This window comes from Onthophagus taurus, chromosome 11, assembly GCF_036711975.1.
Source record: "Onthophagus taurus isolate NC chromosome 11, IU_Otau_3.0, whole genome shotgun sequence".
Lineage (NCBI taxonomy): Eukaryota > Metazoa > Arthropoda > Insecta > Coleoptera > Scarabaeidae > Onthophagus > Onthophagus taurus.
In genome coordinates, this window is record NC_091976.1 from 3,780,268 (window position 1) to 3,802,837 (window position 22,570).

Sequence of the window (22,570 nt, forward strand, 5' to 3'; positions counted from 1 at the left end):
GTCTTCATTTTAACTCCGATGAGAATGATGATAATGTTGGAAAGAAAGACGTTCTGAGGAAAATAAGAAAAGTATTGGATTATTTTAATAATAAAATGCAAACCATATACTATCCCGGAAAGGACCTTTCCTTGGATGAGAGCATGATGTTGTGGCGAGGACGTTTAGGGTTTCGTCGGTATATTAAGAACAAGCGTCATAAATATGGTGTCAAGTTATATATGCTGATTGAGCCCGATGGAACTATCCTCCGGTTTCATGTTTATACAGGTGCCAATGATGCTGAAGTAAGTGGCACAGGGCACGCTGGTAAAGTAGTGATGAAACTAATGGAAGATCTTCTAAACCATGGCCATAGTCTATATATGGATAACTATTATAACAGTTGTGATTTATCTCAAAAACTTCTTGAAAGAAATACTTACTGCACTGGGACATTGAGATCAAATCTAAGAGGAAACCCCAAAGAAGTTTCAAAGAAAATACTAAAAAAAGGAGAGAATATTTCCGTATTTCAGAATGGAATACATGTAGGAAAATGGAAGGACAAACGAGAAGTCATGTATATTACAACAGAGTATGAAAGTGAAATGAACATATTCGTCAATAAAAGGGGAGATGAAATTCAAAAGCCACTCGCTATCTTGGAATACAATAAATATATGTCCGGAGTTGATCATCAAGATCAACTACTATCATATTATCCTTGTGAACGTAAGACGATTAGATGGTATAAAAAGCTTTTTATTCACGTAACACAACTTCTCATGTTGAATTCACTGAAATTATACAACGCATATTCGGGTAACAACAAAATGACATTATACGACTTTAGACTTTCCAGATAAAGGACAAAAGGAAAGGATTAAAAGAAAAAGGTGCCGTTTATGTTCGAAAGAAGATCGAGGAAGAAAACAAACAACCTATGAGTGCAAAGATTGTGAAGACAAGCCAGGTTTGTGCGTAATGTGTTTTGAAAAATACCATGAAAATTTCTAAAGTTATCTTTTGGTTCTGTTCATGTTTTATCATAATGGTGTTTAAGTTTCTTTTTCAAATATGTATCGTTTTTATAATATGTTGGATAAAAAGGCAATATACCTTACATCCTTTACTATGTTTTACTTATTCCAAATGATTTATTTTATGTTTTTTAGAGAAAAATGTTTTTTTTAAATTTTATATTTTATATTTTTGATATCACTCAGTAATAAAAAGCTTTTAATCACACTAATGTTTGGGTGACTCCGAGCGGAGTCGGTGGCACTCTATAAAAATATTCTTCAAAGGTGCCGCCGACTCCGACCGGAGTCACTTTTTTTTTCTTCGTTTTTAACAGTTTTTATCGTGAATCATAACTAAAATATAAAAAATATATATTCTTTTACAAGAAATAAACTATTACCAAAAATTTAAGTAGTTGGCCCCTGGGCCCTAGCACCAACCCAGAGTTGGCAGCGAACGTGTTAAACAAAATTTAAATACATGCATATTGGGAGTTGGATGTTCTGCACATATGTATCTTGCATAATTGTTTGCAATATGAAGCTAATTCACTTCAAGTCGATATTGAATGCATAATCTTTAAAATTTTCAATTATTTTTCAATATATACAGTGCGCACGGAAAAATTAAGAGAGTTTTGCGACTTTGTTGATATATCATTCCAGCAATTGCTTTACCACAGCAAGACAAGATGGCTTTCTATGTTCCCTGTCCTTGAAAGACTTCTCAAAATGTACCCGCCCTTAAAGCTTACTTTTTGTCGTTGGATAACTGTCCTGTTGTTCTAAAAAACTTTTTCGAGAATGAAATGTCTGAATTATATTTATGGTTTTTACATTCAACCATGCACATTTTCCATACCAATGTGGCGTCCATTGAGAGGGAGACTATCTCAGTAATGGAAATAAATGTAATTTTGTCGAACGTTTTAAAATCCCTAAAGGAAAGATATCGTGAACGGTTTCTGCCCTTAAAAATAAAAATGTCTTTTAATACTCTAATAGGAAATGGATACCACAGAGAAGTAGACAATTTTAAGGCTCAAGTCGAAAATTTCTACCAAAAATGTATTTCATATTTGGAAAAATGGGCAGCACCATTAAGTGACTTTGAGCCTTTTAAATGGATGCTTCTTAATGATTCAGACTTTAAGTTTGATGATGTGGTACCTTCTCTAGAATACCTTAGTCAACTTGGGATTTGTATTGACGATAGCAAATTACTGGATGAAACTATAAGTTTAAAAAAGTTTTTAAAATCATTTGAAAATAATAATGACTTCACAAACTTATCATTGGATCAGAAATGGTGCCAGTTTTATAAAAATTGCAAAAATTTAGAAATTGTTTCACAACTGTTAATTATTTGCCAATTTTATTTTGCAATTCCTGCAAATAATGCCACGGTTGAGCGAATTTTTTCATTCATTTCCTCGCAGTGGACAAAAAAGCGAAATCGCCTATCAATTGATTCAGTGAAAGGAATGATATTGCTTAAGTATAACTTTAAAAATTATACATGTTCTGATTTTTATACCTATCTGTCAGCAAACCAGGATCTCCTCAAAAAAATTGGTTCGTCTGACAAATATTGTCCTAATCATAAACCACCAGGGGCTGCAAGTTCTTCGCAGTCAGATTTGCAAACCTAAATGCATTAGATATAGACCACTAATCCAGTAGAGTTTTTATATAAAGTATATGTTTTTTGTTAATTGTTGTTATTGTTGTTTATGTATTATGTTCGATGTTACCAGTAGGTTATAAGAATATTTTATTTTTAAAAAATAAAAGCATTAGCAGAAACTTTTATTAGTAATTATCGCTTTTTATTTGGTTAATAATAATAGTGACTGGGCCACTTTGCGAAAAATAAAAATTGCCAAAATATAGTTTGAATTTCACATACATGTACTTGCATGTTAAATGCATTTTTAAAATATGTCCGGCTTTTTTATAAAAAATCAGGCTTTTTTTGTACAATTGTCCTACTTTCATACAGTACCCATCTGACAACCCTACGTTTGAGAGGGCTGTAAAATCTTATGCAATTTAACTTCACAGAATTCTTGAAATTCTTTAAAATCACTGATTCTTTTTGAACTAGACGCGAAGTAATTATAAATATCCCGAGTCAGATCTTCAATAAATCTGGGCAATTTTTGACATGCATAAGAAGCACATAAGTGGAACGAATGACATATGCACTTCATTACGTATAAACAGGGAATGTCTTTCTTTAAGAGACTCATGACAGAATGGTGCTGCCCCATCATAACATTTGCACCATCTGCCGCAAATCCTATTAAATGATCTTTTAAAGATACGTCAATTTTTTTAAAGAAAACAATAATGTTATTATATAAAGTATTGGCATCTTCGGCGGAAAGTGGTATCAAACCCAGAAAATTATCTTTGACGCCCTTACTCGTCAAATATCTTATTACTAAGCACAGATGTTTTGTGGTTGTCCGATCCGTTGACTCATCTACTATCAGTGAAAATTTGTTTTGGCGAAGATGAGCACATAAATCGTCAAAACTTTGTTGCCCTAAAACATTTTTTACGATGGCTGTGGTCTTTGTTCTTCCACATGTCAGCCCTTTGGCAATTTTTGAGTCATCGCAAATTTTCGGAAATAATTTTATTAAATGGTACATTACAGCGAAGGGAATATTGTGTTCGGCTACAAATGCACTTAACCGTATTTCCCCTAAGAAAAAGAAAAGAATTATATTTCTGTTACACAAAGTCATTTTAAACTTACCTTCTTTGATTTTATTTTCTAATTGAATTTGGGAGGGAAGTCCTGCTGTCGCAAATTCTTGTAGTGTTTTCTGCTTAGAAAGCAATTTAATTTTTTGTTGATGAAATTTTCCTAGTGCGTGTTTGTTAAGAGCATCTTTTCCACTGATTATGTTAATGTCTTTGTCACAGGTTTTACATTTAGCATAGTCTGTACCTTTGTTACTTTTTGTTAGCCACCCTTTGAAATCTGGAATTCCTTCCCATATATTTTTGTAATGCTGTGCATATTTTCTTTTTTTTATTGCACCGGTACTAGTACCCTCACCACCACTATCACTATCACTCATTATTTTCAATGTTTGGATTAACAGTTTAATAGAGACACGTCTGACCGCCTAAAGATTGTGGAAGGAATACCAAATAACTACACTGCTCTTTGAAATTAACTATCAAAAAAGTCCCCGTTGGCGGCGCGGCGGCACCAATCAAAAAATTCCCCGGCATTATGCTGTACCACAGTGTAGACAACTAGCTTGGAAAGTATAGTACAGGGACCTATACGCAAGATCTTAATTACAGGTTACTACAAAAAGTGTACCAATATTGAAGTTCAAAAAAAGTTTGAATAAGGAACATTATTAAGAGAACTGTGATAACAGATATGTATCTGAAGAGATCTTTATACCTAATTACAATAATCATAAATCTACACCGTAATTTTTCGGTAGATCCATCCTTCAAATCGGTAGATCGGTAGATTTAATTGGAATTCGGTAGATCTACCGAAATTTCGGTAGATCTGGCATCACTGCGTAGAGGTCTTCGTGATAATAATATAATTGTTAAAATTATTATATGTATATCAATAAAAGTCTGTTAGCGCCACCTATGTAACAGAGTTTCAACTTAAAAATAAAAGTTTATGTCAGTTGTAATGCTGAACACTCGGAGAAAGGTTGTTTTATTTTACTCCTCGCTTAATAGCTTATGGGCCCAGCCACACCCAGTGTAACGTACCTTGATTTAACCAGTTAATTTAAGTTTAAGTAAAGTGATATCACAAGTACTGAGCGCATTATGGCTAATAGTTATTTAACAAGCGTTCCGAAACTAAAGGGACGAGAAAACTAGGAAGAATGGTCTTTTGCCGCAGAAAATTTCTTAATGTTGGATGGTTTAGAGAAAAGTATTGTTGGAAAAGAAACAGATGAGAATAAAGTAAGCCAAGCAAGAGCTAAGCTGATTCTAACAATTGATTCTTCGCTCTATATCCATATTAAAGAGACGAAAACGGCTGAACAGTTGTGGAATAAACTCCAGTCTATATGCGGATACCGGATTTTCCAGAAAAATCAGTTAATGAGATCGTTAATTTCAACAAGATTGGATGATGCAACAAGTATGGAATCGTACGTTGGTCATATAATTGAAACGTCTCAAAGATTAAGAAACACTGGTTTTGCTATAACGGAGGAATGGATCGGATCATTGCTTTTGGCTGGTTTAGATTTAGCCGATGATCATGGCTATAGAACATAGTGGGATAAAAATAACGGCTGACGCAATAAAGTCCAAATTGTTGGATATGGCGGATGAAAATTGTGGATGTACGCGTTTGCCGCCAAAACGAAATGGACTCGAAGATCTGGTGAAAAACAAAATAAGGTTGGTAGTAAAGTAGGTAAAACAGATAATGACAATAAAACGTCAAAGAAAGAAATAAGATGTTATCGATGTAAACGACTTGGTCACTATAAAAATAAATGTCCAGATGGCCAAACAAAAGAAAATGAAAGTACTACAAACGTATTTAGTGTAGCTTTTTTGGGCGGACAAGCTTTTGACAAAGAAGGTTGGTACCTCGATTCGGGAGCGAATGTCCATATAACCTCAAATATAAAGTGGATGAGGAATATAAGACGGTATTAGGAACCCAAAGAAATAATTGTAGCTGATAAGTCCAAATTAAAAGTGGAAAGCACAGGTGACGTAGACATAAGTATGATGGTAAATGATAAAACGTTTAACGTAACAATTAAAAATGTATTATACGTACCGCAAGTAGTTGCGTGGAAATACTGTTAAATTTGAGAAAACTGGTTGTCAGATAATCATTAGAAATGGCGAACTGATTGTAATTGCCAAATTGGTGGACAACATGTATAAATTAGAAACATGTGTAAATATAAACTGTGTTTTAGCTGCGGGGCAGACAGTATCAGTAGAAACGTGACATCGGAGATTAGGTCACATAAATAAAAAAAGATCTGAAACTGATGTCTGAAGGAGCTGTAAATGGTTTGGAATTCAAAGGAAAGATTGATATTGATAAACAAAGCTGCATAATATGTAACGAAGGTAAGTAAGCAAACGAGATTGCAATTTCAAAAGAAAGGTTCTCGTGCTGACGATTTACTAGAACTCGTACATGTTGATGTCTGTGGTCCCATGGAAAAAAAATCATTGGGTGGAGCAAGGTATTTTTTAATAATTTTAGATGATTTTAGTAAAATGGCTTTTGTTTATTTTTTGAAAAGTAAAGTTCAAGTTTATGATAATTTTAAAGAATTTAAAACTTTGGCAGAAAATCAATTAAATAAAAAATTAAAAACAATGAGAGGTGATAACGGTGGTGAATTTTGTAATTTAGTATTTGAAAATTTTCTGAAAGAGTGCGGTATTGTACATCAAAAAACAAATCCTTACACGCCCGAACAGAACGGTTCAGCAGAACGTTTAAATAGAACAATTATCGAAAAGGCTCGTTGTTTATTGTTCGATGCAGGGTTAGAAAAGAGGTTTTGGGCAGAAGCAACAAATACGGCAGTATATTTAAGAAACAGATCTACCGTTACAGGTTTCAATTCAAAGACACCTTATGAAGTATGGTACGGTGAAAAACCTAACCTTGAAAACTTGAGAATATTTGGAAGCCAGGTCATGGTACACGTTCCAAAAGTAAATAGATTGAAATGGGATAAAAAATCGAAGAAAATGATTCTTGTAGGATTCAGTGAAACCACAAAAGGATATAGATTATATGATCCGGAGACTGATAAAATAGCTATATCTAGAGATATAATAATGGAAAACCTAAAGGAAGAGGTAAAGATAGAAATACAAAATAACAAAGAAGAAAATACAGATTCAGTGGGGGAAGAAGTAACTGAAGAGACCAACATAGAAGATGAAAGTTTTGTAGAAGAAAAAGATGAGTTAGAATCTGATATCAATCAATTTGATGATACAGATGATGAGGACTATATTGTTAATGTTAAAATAAATGAAAATAAAAATCAAAGATCCAGAAGCACTCCTAAACCTAGAAAATTTGATGATTTTATAACATATGCATGTGTGGAAAAAATGGTATCGGAAGATCCTGATAGTATGGAAAAAACTTTAAAAGGACCGGATGCTGAAAAATGGAAGAAAGCAATTTCAGAAGAATTAGAAACTTTTGAAGAAAACAATGCATGGACATTGACAGACTGGCCTGACGATTCGTCAATGACAGTAGTGAAAAGTAAATGGGTATTTAAGAAGAAGATCACCAGTGATGATAAAGTGACGTATCGTGCACGGTTAGTAGCAAAAGGTTTTGATCAGAGACCGGGTATAAATTACGAGGAAACTTTTTCACCTGTAGTGAGGCATTCTAGTTTGAGATTATTTGCTTTGTCAGTTAAATTAGGTTTAAATATGAATCATTTAGATGTTAAAACAGCTTTTTTAAACGGTTATTTAAAAGAAACTGTATACATGCAAATACCAGAAGGACTTAATTGTGAACGGAAAGGAAAATGTTTAAAGTTAAATCGTGCTATTTACGGATTGAAACAATCATCCAGAGCTTGGAATGAAAGGGTTAATGAAATTTTAATACAAGCTCAGTTTCAAAAGTCGAAATTTGAACATTGTATTTATATAAAAAATAAAAATGAAAAATTGACCGTCATAGCTGTGTATGTGGATGATTTTTTTATTTTTTCAAATGATGAAATCGAATTGTCAAATATTAAAAACATTGTAAGTAGTAAATTTAGGTTAATAAAGGATTTGGGAATGATTAAACAATGTTTAGGTATGAATGTAAAGATAGTAAAAGAATTGTTTTAAATCAGAAAGAGTATATAAAAGCTTTATTGAAACGATTTAATATGTTAGATTGTAAGAGTGTTCTCACTCCATTGGAAGTTGGTACGAATCTTGATAAAAGTGAAGTAAATTGTAAACTTCCTTATCAACAGTTGATAGGTTCATTGATGTATCTTTTGGTTTTAACAAGACCTGATATCTCTTTTAGTGTTAGCTATTTAAGTCAGTTTAATAATTGTTATGACGAAAAACACTGGAAAATTGCTAAACGTATATTGAAATACTTGAAAGGAACAATTAATTACAGTTTAATATTTGTAAAAGATGATAATGATTTGACAGGTTTTGTGGATGCAGATTGGGCAAATAGTTCAATAGATCGTAAATCTTATACTGGATATGTTTTTAAATTGTCGGAAAGTGTAATTTCTTGGGAAAGTTCAAAACAAAAAACAGTGGCACTGTCCAGTACAGAGGCAGAGTATATGGCATTAGCAGAGGCTGCAAAAGAAGCTATTTATTTGAAAGGACTTTTAAAGGAATTAATAAATCGCGATATTTGTATTAGTTTATTTAATGACAACCAAAGTGCATTAAATTTGTCAATGAATCCGGTATATCATAAACGAAGTAAACACATTGATGTTAGACATCACTTTATAAGAGATGCAGTTACAAATAAATTAATAAAGGTTAATTATTTGCAAACGGCGGATATGCCTGCTGATGTGTTAACTAAAAGTTTAACTTCGAAAAAAATATTGTAAAATGTTAAATTTATTAGGTGTAATTCAATACTGATTATGTATTAACTTTTATTGCTAAGTGGGGGTGTTAAAATTATTATATGTATATCAATAAAAGTCTGTTAGCGCCACCTATGTAACAGAGTTTCAACTTAAAAATAAAAGTTTATGTCAGTTGTAATGCTGAACACTCGGAGAAAGGTTGTTTTATTTTACTCCTCGCTTAATAATAATCTTCAACAGAAAATAAGAAAAGATCACTAAACAATACAACGCAACAAGAAAACACAAAAACAAAACTAAACTAACACTACGCCTGCTAATATCAAGATTCATACTGAGATTCAGGAGATATCAAGATACTGATTATGGAAAAAAATGTTTGGGATGCTACAAAACAGTTTTTAGCAAAGGAATTATCTCAATATATAAAGTCTATGGAAGCACGACTATTCGGTTTAACAGGGAAAGAGCTTAGTGTTTTAGCTTATCAACTGGCTAAAAAAAATAATATTGAAAATTCAACACGGAAAAGTGAATGGCTAAAGAAGACTGGCTCAGCGGATTTTTGAAGCGACATCGTGATTTGACATACAGGCAGTGGCGTAGCCTGGGGGGGGGGCAGAGGGGGCCATGGCCCCGGGCGGCGCAATTGTGGGAGGCGGCAAAACAGCCGGTGAGAAGGGCGTCATAATGGTGGGATTTCGTTGCAACGTCCAGCGTACGCGGCTCGTCGCCGCGTCCGGCAGTCAAACACTGCTACAATGCATTTCAAATGGAACTGATTTCGTTGACGCGGCGCGTCCTGACGGCTCAGCGATCAGCCGTCGACGGTTGCGTCTCGACCGTTATGATACCAGTCGAGACGCGAACGACTTGTACAAACGCGTATCAAATTTAACAAATTTATTTGAAATTTTGTTGAAATAAATATCGAAAATGTCGCAGAAATTTTCGCGTGTTAATGACGAACAGTTGGTCGAACAAGTGCGTGAATATCCATGCATATATAACCACGAAAATACAGATTTTAAGGATTTTCAAATTCGAGAAAACGCATGGAATCAGATTTCTGCTGTATTATCGAAGACCCGTGAGTATAAATAAATCATTTAATATCTAATATGTAATTACTTATTAGAAGAATATTCGTATACTTTTATTTCGATTGTGATTCAAATTTCATATTGATTTCACACATTAATTAGTTTTATTTTAATGACTTTATTGAATGCACAAGGAATAGGTAACAAATAATTTTATTATTAACTAGATAATCTAAAAACACGTTCGTTCTGCCACTGGGTTGCGCCTTCTTCATTAAAAAAGTCTGCAAACTGGTCTCTTACTTCCAATCCATCTGCACTTGCAAAGCCTCCTCTTGCTATTAATGGAGTCATGTTTTTCGGTATTTCTACATCGGATTCATATGTGTAAAATGGATGATTATTTTTTTCCAAAAATGCATCTCTTAATAAGTTATGTAAACAACAAGTTACCATGACCAGCTTATCGCATGTTTCTGGTTTTATAGATATTAGTGTATAGTAAATTCGAAAAATTTGGCTTAATAATCCGAATGCGTTTTCGGTTACTCGTCGAGCCCTGCATAGTCGGTAATTGTAAATAATTTTTCTCTTATCAGATTTAACTGATGACTTGCTGTATGGCTTCATTAAATGACGGTGTAACCTAAAAGCTTCATCGCCAACTACGATGTATGGCAGCTTTTTATCTGAATTAGGAAGAACTTCATCAGCTAGAAATAATTTTCCGGAATATACTTGATTGCCTATTCTAGAGCTAGAAAATATGGTACTGTCTCCTTCTTTGCCGTAAGCACCAACGTCCACAAATAAAAATTTGCAATTTGCATCTACCATAGCAAGTAGAACAATCGAAAAATACTCCTTGTAGTTGAAAAATAGAGAGCCACTCTTCTTGGGACAAAATATACGAATATGTTTGCCATCAACACCTGCGACGCAATTAGGAAAGTTCCATTTATTCCAAAATTCTAATGCTTTCTCCTTCATATTTATTTTATTTTGTGGTGGTAAAAACAGGGGTACTAAATGCAGACATAGTGTTTCCAACGTTTCTCTAATAATTATTGAAATATAACTGGATGAGATGCGAAAGGCGAATGAAAGTGATCTAAATGTTTCTCCTGTTGCCAAATACCTAAATAAATGAAAACTTCATTAAAATATGGTTTTGATTATGACGTTATTATGCTTTTATTAGTATTATTTTTTTTAGCCGAAGACTGTAAGGCACGTTGGAAAAACATCCGTGATAATTATTTAAAACAAAAAAGGAAACAGAAATTGAGAACCGGTTCAGCACCATCAATGCGACCAACAAAGTGGCATTTATTTCAACATCTACAATTTCTGAATTCTGTAAAATTTGAACGGAGGTATAAGCTAACAGTTAATGTGTGTCACAGTTGTCTTATTTGTTATTATTGCAGCCGCCATGAAAGTTTTGAATGCTCGAATCCCAATGAATCTCAAAGTTCGCAGAACTGCGACAGTGATTTGGAACATCAAGAAAAAAATTCTAATGTTGGATCACCGGAATCCGATATTCCGGAAAAAAAAAGACGAAAAAGTGTCGATAGTATAAGTCGCCCGAGTACTCCACTATCACGAAGTTCCGTACCAAGCACTTCAATAAAAGCCAAACTATTACGTAACTTTGAAGGGCGTTCAAACCAGCGCCTACAAATGTTGACGCAATTAACGCAGCAGAAAGAGGATGATGAAGTCGATCTCTTTATGAAAAGCATATCCATGATGGTTAAAAAATTACCATCTAATTTGGTTAACCAAGCAAAACTGCAAATTCTAACATTGGTTAGTAATCTCCAGGAATCTGATTCATCATCAAATATTCCACAAACTCAGAACATTGCTACAATTCCGTTAACAAAGGACATTGCTACAATTCCCTTAACAAATGACATTGCTACAATTTCGTTCTGTGATTTTGTTAACAAATAAAACAACTGCAATGAATGATACCCTGATCGCCGCCGTGCCAGTTACGTTACTTCAAGATATAAACAAATTATTTATGTATTGAAATATTCAAAAAATGTTTCCTTTTATTTGTATTTTTAAAAATAATGTGTTAAATCTCGCACAAATAGTTTATTAAACTTTCCCTTACCTTAATGTCAATGCTAATTTTTCCTCTGCAGAAATTGGGATTTTTACACTATTTGTGGACTGTTTAGTTAAATCTGTATGGATTAGATTCAGGACAAAATTAAACTGATCTTTATTTAGTCTAAAAAAGCTACGAAATTTTTCATCGTCGGAATTTAGATGGCTTTTTATAAGTATTTGATAATATCCTTCTTTTTTCCGAGATTTGTGAAAGTCGTTAGATTGTTCCCGTGTGGATAACAACAGGCTCATACAATCGTCATCATCATCTTCTTCTAACAAAATTAATGTCGCTAAACTTTTCTTATCCATTTTAAGGCAAATTTCACTTCAGAGCTATGCTGAATACTACTTGATACTACTGCCGAAACGCACACGGAAGCCGTTACAACCAAATCAGACGATCGCAACGGCTAGTCGTGACCGCCAGCTGTCGCGGCGAGCCGCGTACGCAGGACGTTGCAACGAAATCCCACCTTAATACTTTTGAATTAATTATCTACCCTATTGTATCACAATTTGTTATTAAAATAAAAAATTTTTATATAAGTATTTATTTTTTTTAGTTGTAAAGAGGATTCTTGTCTTCATTAAAAAGGTTTTAAAGTTTTTTAAAGCAACTTTTAAGTAAATGTTATTATTAATATTAATTATTGTTTAAGCTGTTATGACAAAATACATATTGATTACCTCGACAATTATATAATATGTGTAACAAACGAATATTGCAAAATGCGTTTTATGCGAGCGTATCCGGGCGAAAAAGTTGTCGGTAATTCAGGAACCAAATAGTTACGGTAGTACAAAATCTCTGAATTACCGACAATTTTTTCGACAATAAATTTCGCCGGGAATCGGGATAGGTACATTGATTGTAGTCAGTTAAATTCATCGACTTGGCAACGCCGCTCGCTTCGCTCACTCTGGATGGAGCATCACAGCAATATTACCCGGGTTTGTTTTTCCCAGACATATACAGAACCCCTCACTTCACCTTGTCCACAAACTCCAGTTTGTATACAAACTGCACTGTTTGTAAACATTGGCGTGTTTATGTCAACGAGTTAATTTTTTGTACAGTGACCTGTAATAATAAGATTAGAAACATATTTTTGCATATAAAACACTTTATTGCAAGCGACATAAATAATAAAAATAATAATTTAATGAAAATGAACAAAAGTTAAAAATTAATGTCATAATAATTTTTTTTATTGTTTTCAAAAGTCAAACACAAACAAAATAAAAACATACTTGTATACAAACACCCATAGAGTAATAATCACAGAGCGAACACTCTTCTGTTTATGTATGGGACATAACAAACCGTTCAATGCTCCATCCAGAGAGAGCGAAGCGAGCGGCATTGCCAAGTCGATGGTTAAATTGTTCATTCTTGTTTAAGCGCTTTAAGTTGGTGATAGTGTTATTTTTCATTACAGTTTGTTGATTTTTTTGAGTTACGTAAATAATTTATTTCTTTAAAAAAACGTCGCCATATTATATTAGGTAATATTATTTTAAATTTACACAACTTTTGGCTTTGTAGTTAAAAAAAAATATTTAAAATAAAATAATGCGTCTAGTCTATTTCCGGTTGCCTATTACTCATTCGCGCAGAGTAAAAACTACGTAATTTAAATTTACGTGTACCCAACCGCGATTATTTTTTGTTTTTATCATGATTTTTTGATGTTATAGATTATCTAATCATGAAAAGGGTAAAAGAGAGTGGAGCATGGTACCGAAATAAAAAGAGAACTAGGGAGGACAGTATGAGAAAAAATGAAGGAGCTATACTAAAATTTATGAAATGTTCTTCTGAGACGACAGAACCTACGCCAGGACTATCAAGTATGAGTTCTTCACAGAGTAGTGTTGCTCAAGAAGAAGCAGAAGTAATACAAGTACAAGTATGCGAATCTGATAATTTACAAGAACCTGTAATTGACGTTACGAATTCGTCAGCTTTACGCGTTTTTGATCCGATTCTTGAAATTACGACACCTGAAACACCTGTAACCACATCAACTAGCCCATATTATTTAGAAAATGATATTAGAAAGTGGCCTGAAAGTATAGATTCACACACGCGATTGTTATTGGTTCGGCGAGGTCCAGAAGCCTTTCAACACATTAATACCGACTTTGCTGAAGAGCCAACAGTAACACGCACGGTGAAAGCACAGTCAGACACGGATTGTACCACATTGAAAATATTGTCAAAGAGGCGGCTAACGCGAGAATGGTTTTGGCGCACATTGACAAATGGCGAAAAAGTGTTGCGTACTTGGATGGCATATTCTCCTTCAAAAGCTTCATTATTTTGTTTCTGTTGTCGGTTGTTTGAAAACGCAAACTCACCAAACGCATCAAAGTTTTATTCTTCTGAAGGATTTAATACTTGGTGGAAACTGAATCCAACCATGAATCAAGTGCAACACACAATCAGAATTTTTGCAAAAGGAGGGAATTGGAATCAAGACTTCGAAAAGGACAATCTATTGACAAAGGAAACCAAGAAATTGTGACAAAAGAAATTAAAAAATGGCATGAAATCCTAACTAGAATGTTTGATATAATAAAATTTCTGGCAAAGCAAAATTTGGCGTTACGTGGGCACAGGGAAAATGACACCAGTGCTAATAGAGGCAATTTTTTAGAAATAGTGCACTTACTGGCAAAGTACGACCCTGTTCTTCGAGTCGGTACAGTTAGGTACTTCGAGTAGCATTTAGTAAGAATAAAAATGGGTCACAAAATTTCACTTACGTATATGTCACCAGAAATTCAAAACGAGTTTATAGAAATTTTAGGGAATAAAGTTCGGCAACAAATTATAGGTCAGATCCAAAAGGCCAAGTATTATTCCATAATATTCGACAGTACCCCGGATCTTTCTCACAAAGATCAAACTAGCCAAGTCTTGCGGTACGTGATGATCGAGAATAGAGAAGTTCGAGTTGTAGAATCTTTTATAGATTTCATTGAAACGAAAAACAAAACAGCCGAAAGTATCAGCGAGATGATACTAAACAAGCTCAACGCTGATGGGCTCGACATTATGAATTGTAGAGGGCAAGCCTACGATAATGCCGCTACAATGGCAGGAAGACAGTCAGGCGTGCAGCAGCGAATAAAGAATATTAATCCTAATGCCGCATTTTGAATGAAGTTTGCTTACATGCAGCTTCGGTGGAGGTGAATTCAGTAACATTCTTCGGCACATTGGAACGTTGTTACGTTTTCTTTTCGATGTCTACACACCGATGGGAGGTTTTGATTGCTGCTACAGGCAAGAGTTTGAAAAGAATGCAAGACACACGTTGGAGCGCAAGAGATGACGCAGTAAATATGACGCGAAATCATTACAAAGAAATTTTGAACACAGTAGAAAAATTAACGGTCACCGACGAGCGCTTAAACACACGTACGGATGCAGGAACTTTATTGGTTGCGATGCAAACATTTTCGTTTTTATGTTTTTTGGGTTTCTGGCAACCGGTACTGCGTGAAGTAAATGATGCTCAAAAGTATTTGCAATCTGAAGGGCTCGACATACATCAGTATGCTCAGAAAATAGGTGCGTTACAGACCATATTGGAAGACAAGCGAGAAGAGTACATAGAAGAATCGTTAAACTACGCTAAAAGCTTGTGTGAAGAACTTGGCATATCTATTGATCGTCCAAGACGAATTAAGAAGAAACATATTTTTGACGATGGAAGTAGAGACGCTGACTTATCGTATGAAGACGATTTAAAACGAAAATTATTGTCCTCATTAGACAGGGTTACTGCTGAAATTCGTGATAGGTTTCAGCAGCTCCAAATGTTGGCACAGAAATATGCCTTGACCAAGCTCCTGAAGATATTGATAAAGAAGAGTTTAAGCTTGAGGTTGTGCGTCTACGTGCTTTTGTAGCTACAACAGACTGTAAAAATGAACTTATTGATTCCGGTCCAGTGAGTTTATTAAAGTTTATTTTCGAATCCAAACTTGAAGAAGGGTTACCAAATATAGTTATAATGCTGAGAATATTCCTTACAACTGCGATAAGTAATGCCAGTTGTGAGAGAAGCTTCTCTAAATTAAAGTTAATCAAAAATTATTTAAGATCAACAATGTCTACGTTGAGATTATCAAATCTGACGATTTTGTCCATAGAACAGAATGTACAAATCAATATTGACGAATGTATTAAAGAGTTTGCGTTGGAAAAAACACGTAAAATAAAATTTTAATTTAACAAATACGTTTTATTTAAATCCGTTTAAAATATAGTGCTAAGGCATTTTTTCAGATTTTTTTTGCTTTTTACAAAAATATGAAGCCGGGCGGCAAATTTAAAGTTAGCCCCGGGCGGCAAAAATCCACGCTACGCCACTGCATACAGGCATCCCGAGCCAACTTCTGCTGCGAAGCTATGGGTTTCAACTAGAGATGTCGAAAAAGTAACTATTCGTTACTAGTTCGTTACTACTACTTGTTACTCATGAAGCTCCAAAGTACCGAATACTGACGGAGAAATCGTATCGTTACTCCCACTTTGGTTACTTTTTCCCGAAGCTCGAGTGTTCGTATTTTGTACGTATCTTGTCGCAGGAGTTTTGTTATTGATATAAAGATAGAGCTGAGCTACCAACAATGGTGGTGGAATCTGTAATTTTATTTTAAAATTGTATTTTTTAATACAGAAAAATAATATAATTAATAAATCTCATTCTTTAATATTAAATGTTTTTTATATTTAAATTGTATAGTTACTCATTCTCTCAAATTGTGATAAGTTTTTCCCTTACTTGTTTACTTTATTTCAGAATAAAATATTTCAAACTTTCAATTTGCATTTGAAATGGATTAATTAAAAACAATGTGTACAATGACTATTTAAGCTTTTTCATAACATTTTATTAATTTCTTCTTTTATCAGGATTTCAATTTGAGTTTTAATTAAGTTAGGTAATAATAATTATAATAAGGGTAATAATATTATAATTATAATAATAATTATAATAATAATATGAATTAATAATTATAACAATTATAATAATATCGAGTGGTTATGACGGATATATACGCATCTCAAAAGTATAGCTAGGTGGCTATGACGGATATATTCGCCATGAAGTTTTTAATGTAGCCTTTCATGGATATGCCGAATATGTTCGGCTGCGGTGCACTGTATGGTAGGGAGGGTGTATCATAAGAATAGGCCTGCGCAGTTTTTTTCCGCTTCTTGGTTTTGTTGTTAGACATTTTCATATACTTGTTTTGTCTTGTTGTACTAGCTTTCGAAGTGAGTGAAATTGCAAAAAATTCTAAAAATCATGTCGAGCTCCGAGGATGAAAGCGACATTGAAAATTTTACAAGTTCTGACGAATCAGAAGAAGAGTCTGATGGGCTGGACGACGAAGAAATGTCGTCTGAAGTAAGTGATGATTCGGAGAAAATGGAAATAAGTGACTTTGAAATGATGGTATACCTCGTCCTCCATTTCCTTTTACATCAACAAGTGGTGTACAGCTGCAACATCTAAACCGTGACAACATTGTAGAAATTTTTGAAACATTTTTTGATGATGCAATTATGGAAGTAGTAGTGCGCGAGACAAACAGGTATGCAGATCAGTATCTAGCCACTCATAATGTGAAAGAAAAAAGTAGAGTGAAAATGTGGAAAGAAACAGATATAGAAGAAATGAGAACTTTTTTAGGATTTTTGATTTTACAAAGTATCACTGTGAAACCTGAATACCAACTCTATTTCAGCCGCCGTGAATCAATTGAAACACCTTTCTTTCTGCGTATTTTTACTGAAAAAAGATTTCATTTGTTATTGAAATTTTTACATTTTGTGGATAATTCTACCATAGATACTGCGTTACCAAACCAAAAACTTGCAAAATTAGCTCCTGTACTAGACCACCTAAAAGACAAATTTATGACTGTATATATACCAGAAAAAAACATTGCTATTGACGAATCACTAATAGGATGGCAAGGTCGATTAGGCTGGAAACAGTACATTCCAAGCAAGCGAAAACGATTTGGCATAAAGTTGTTTTCTCTCTGTGAAAGTTCCTCTGGTTATTTATACAATTTTTTATTTTATACTGGTGCTGATACTGCATATGGCAACAAATACGCTAATGAACCCAAAAAAAGTAGAGTGGTTCTTGAGTTGGCTGATCCTTTACTGGATAAAGGTCCCTGCTTATTTTTAGACAACTACTACAGTAGTGTTGATCTAGTTGACAAATTAGTAAGAAGAAGAACTGATTGTATTGGCACTATGAGAATAAACAGAAAAGGGTTACCACAAGAAATGAAAACTAAGCTAAACAAGGATGAAACTATTGCAATGTAAGGTAAGGTGGGGCAAGTGCGTATACGGGGCAAGAGCAGTTTCTGCCATTAAATTTCGCATGTTTAAATATATTGCACTGATATCTATGAATAAAACAAGTAACTAACATATTCTTCCCTACTTTATCAGCTGGTGGTGTTCTGTTTCGTTATTGTTGTGAAAAGACACGTGCAAAATTTTATTGTTAAGTTCGGTTATAAGACGAGTTAACAGTGTTTTAGTAATTGTCCAGCTACTTCAAAATTAACGAAGATTTTGTGGTGATTTATAGTAAGTATATACCTTTCTAAGTTATATTCATTATTCTTAGGGTACTTTTCTTCTTGTTTGCATAATGCATTTATGAAGTTATGGCGCACTTGCCCCGGCCATTGAAGCGGCCGGGGCAAGTGCATTTATTTCAATGGGGCAAGTGCAATCCTTAGAGCACACTTGCCCCGTATTGGAGTTTAAAATTAAAATCGTGTTTCCTGCCTTTTCGGATAAATAATGGTTCGCAATTATGTGCGTAAAAGTACTAGAGGATCAGGATATTCTCAAGAAACACTCACAATAGCAGTTGACCTTATTAAAAGTGGTTCGTTGAGCACTTATAGAGCTAGCAAGATATACAAAATACCTAAAAATACTCTTGCGGATCATGTCAAAGGACGACGATGTAAATTAAGTTCAAGCTATGGTAGAAGAACAGACTTTACTCTTGAAGAAGAGACATCACTGATTGTATTTGTTGTTTGGAAAAATGGGGTTTCGGCCTTACTAGAAAAGAAATAATAAAAATCGTTGCCGATTACGTCAGGGTAAACAATATTAAAACTCAATTTAAAAATGGAATCCCTAGCGAAGATTGGTTTTTAAACTTTAAGCGTAGGCATAATCTTTCCCTAAAAACTCCCCAAAGTGTTGAATTCGCCAGAAAGAAAAATGTCGATCCGTTTTTAATATATGACTATTTTGATTTGCTTGAAAAGACAGTAAAGGAACTCGGATTGGAGGATAAGCCATCTCAAATTTGGAATTTAGATGAAAGTAGTTTCTGTTGTGATCCTTCCAAAACAAAAATTGTTGGTCAAAAAGGATATCCATCAACTCGTACAACAAGTGGCCCTGGAAAACAGAATACTACTGTTTTATTGTGCTGTAGTGCAATTGGTGACAAGGCACCGCCTCTTATAATTTTTAAGGGCAAACATGTATGGGATCAATGGGTAGCACCACCTGACACTGAATTCCCTAATACCACATATGCGGCAACCTCTAACGGGTGGATGGAGAGTGCAGTTTTCAAGAACTATTTTCAAAAAAGTTTCATTAAACATTTATCCGACGATCGACCAGTTTTAGTAATTTACGACGGCCATGCTACTCATTTAAGTGTGGACGTCTTTAAAACTGCTATAGAAAATCAAATAACAATTTTAAAGCTTCCACCGCACACCAGTCATTTGCTCCAACCTCTGGACTTAAGCGTGTTTAAGTCTCTTAAAACTCCTTGGGATGGTAAATTGGTCGAATGGCAGCGAAAAAATGTAGGAGTGAAGATTCCAAAGTGTATATTCTCAAAGTTAATTGGCGAGATATGGACCGACACAAAGCCAGAAATAATAATAAATGGTTTTGTTAAAGCTGGAATTTCGCCAATTAACCGAAATGTCGTACCTGTAGAATTATTCGATCCAACTGCTTTTCAAAGATGGAAATCTCGTCAAGCTCAAAAAATTGCTGACGGAAGTTTACCCTCAACATCTAGTGTGTCCGATATTGATCATCAAGCGATACCTTCAACATCCAATGCGCAACATACCGATCAGATGTCAATGTCAACGTCCAGAATGCATAATGAATATCAAAGTCAGCCAAAACCCTCTACACATGAAAACTCTGAAATTCAAAACCAATCTCAAGAAAGTACAATAATCGCGCCAGTTATTGCTCAGTAGCAAGATCGCAATAACTCGCATAAAATCGGAGTTGGTTTTCAAGAGCTCTTACTAACATTCATAAAACGAGACCATGTTCTTACAAAGCAACCAAGAAGGCGAATTTGTTTAGGAGCACAGGTTATAACACCGAAAGATGTTACAAATGATGTTATTATAGTTATAAATGATTTACTAGGTTTGTTACTTACTTTTTTGTTACTCATTACATGTGAACTGAATTAGAATAATATTTTATTTTATACTGCTGTATGTTTATTTGTTTCTTTTTAATGATTAGTTAGTGTTATTTTTCACAGCTCTTTCATCGGCAGTTAAAAGTTAGTAGTTTTTATACCTTGTAAATGAATGATTTTTGGTTCGGTGTACGGTAAAGAATGCTCTTTAAATTATATTACTCTAGCCCCGTTTGTTAATCGTAATATTGTGTTCGGAAAAAAGGTTCTGTTTGCTCTTGCCCCATTTTGATGGGGCAAGTGCGTCTACGGCAAATTAAAATAAAAGAATAAAAATAATTTATTCAACAATAATTTATCGAACCAAATATTATATCATTATCTAGAGTATGCCCCAAGCTACTATGCTGCCAAGAGAAAAATTCCGTTGACAGATATTATTGGTGTTACAACGCTTGGAAGTTACACTTATCATTTTTTGGGTCGCACTTACCCCACCTTACCTTATAGAAGAAAAATAATGGTACAAAAGTGGAGAGACAAGAAAGACGTTTTGATGATAAGCACTTTACATGATAACACGATGAGAACAGTTACGAAACGAAATACGGAAATACAAAAACCAAGTTGTGTACTTGATTACAACCAACAAATGGGAGGGGTTGATCTCTCTGACCAGTGCCTTCATTTCTACAGTACTACACGAACCAGAATTAGGAAATACTACATAAAAATATTTCAACATTTTCTAAGTATCACAACATTGAACAGTTTTCATATTTACAAGAAACTAGGGGGAAAAAAGAAAAGATTGGGTTTTCTACTTGAATTAGGAGAAAAAATAATTGAAAAATACGCCAAATTAGATAAAGTGTCTACACTGAGAAAAATGATATGGAAAATTGAACTAAATCAATTTAGTTGTTAGACAAATAGTCATTTATGCTAGAAAATTTATTCATTTACCTAACGTAACTTAGCTGACATATACAATTCTAATTAGTCAAATTTATGATAGTTAATTTATCTATTTACTGAGGTGATGTACAGTGCCACACTTAATTATTGGCACAGCAATCGTTTTTCGTTTTATGGCTGTTTTTAAACCAAATTAACAAATGGTATTAGGTGAAAGTATTTATCCTATATTGTTTAATTGATTAAATACCTTATGCAGTTATTTTTGTATAAAAATTTATTTTTAATAATCCATTTTAAATTAAATTAACAAAATAGTATTTATTTACAACGCACAAAATTATTGGCACACTTAACAATTGGTACAAACGTACATTATATGCTTAGCCGAAATGTCAAATATCCTAACTGTGTCTTCGTATTTCCCCTATTGACAGTTAATTTAATTTTTAAATCGAATTCCATCTTGTCTTTATCAACTAAAGTATTAGTTAAATATGAAAATGGGTCGAAAACAGAAAGAAACAACAGAATCAGAGCGCAAAATAATTCTTCATTTGCACAACCAAGGCAGATCGTATACTGAAATTGGGGAAATAACGAACAGAAGCCGATATACTATTCGCAGTGTTATTGACCGATTTAAAAAAGCATCAAATTTCAAAAGTATTAAGCGTACTGGCCGTCCCCGAACATTAAACGATCGGGAACGCAAGCAGATTATCCGAAAAGTCAAAGCAGATCCAAAAATAACGTCAACACAGATTGCTACTGAAGTAAAACAAGATTTTGGTAAAGATATTCATCCCATAACCGTCAGAAGAGTACTACACGAGGCTGGTTATAGTGCGCGTGTTGCGAGGCGAAAGCCACTAATATCTGTACGTAACCAAAAGAAGCGCCTGGCGTACGCAAAGGAATATAAGAATAAACCAAATACATTCTGGGATCAAGTACTATTCTCAGATGAGAGTAAGTTCAACATTTTCCGATCTGATGGTCGTATTAAAGTATGGAGAAGAGCCAATACAGCGTTTGATAAAGAAAACCTTGCACCAACAGTGAAACATGGTGGAGGAGGGGTGATGGTGTGGGGCTGCATGTCAGCTGCAGGGGTAGGCGAGTTAGTATTTATAGACGGTATTATGGATAAGTCAGATTATTTAAATATTTTAAAAGAAAACCTCCATAAAAGTATCAAAAAGTTAAATTTGTCGCCCACGTACACATTTCAACACGATAATGACCCAAAGCATTCGGCTCATATCATGCGTATGTGGCTGGCACATAATACCCCACATGTCTTACCACACCCACCGCAGTCTCCAGATCTTAATCCGATTGAACATTTGTGGGAGGAATTGGGTCAAAAAGCATCCAATTACTAACAGGTT

The 22,570-nt window shown here is 34.2% G+C and overlaps 2 protein-coding genes across 2 annotated transcripts in view; one reads left to right on the top strand and one right to left on the bottom strand.

Moving 5' to 3' along the window:
• LOC111417718 (putative nuclease HARBI1) overlaps window positions 1-22,570 on the top strand; it is a 351,867-nt gene that overhangs the window by 103,726 nt on the left and 225,571 nt on the right. The gene's annotated exons all lie outside the window — the stretch shown is intronic.
• LOC139431877 (uncharacterized) lies at window positions 9,801-12,269 on the bottom strand. Its single transcript, XM_071200116.1, has 2 exons — window positions 11,774-12,269; window positions 9,801-10,780 (listed from the first exon to the last, which is right to left on the bottom strand). The coding sequence occupies exons 1-2, from the start codon at window positions 12,082-12,084 to the stop codon at window positions 9,862-9,864; spliced, it is 1,230 nt and encodes a 409-aa protein (XP_071056217.1). The 5' UTR covers window positions 12,085-12,269; the 3' UTR covers window positions 9,801-9,861.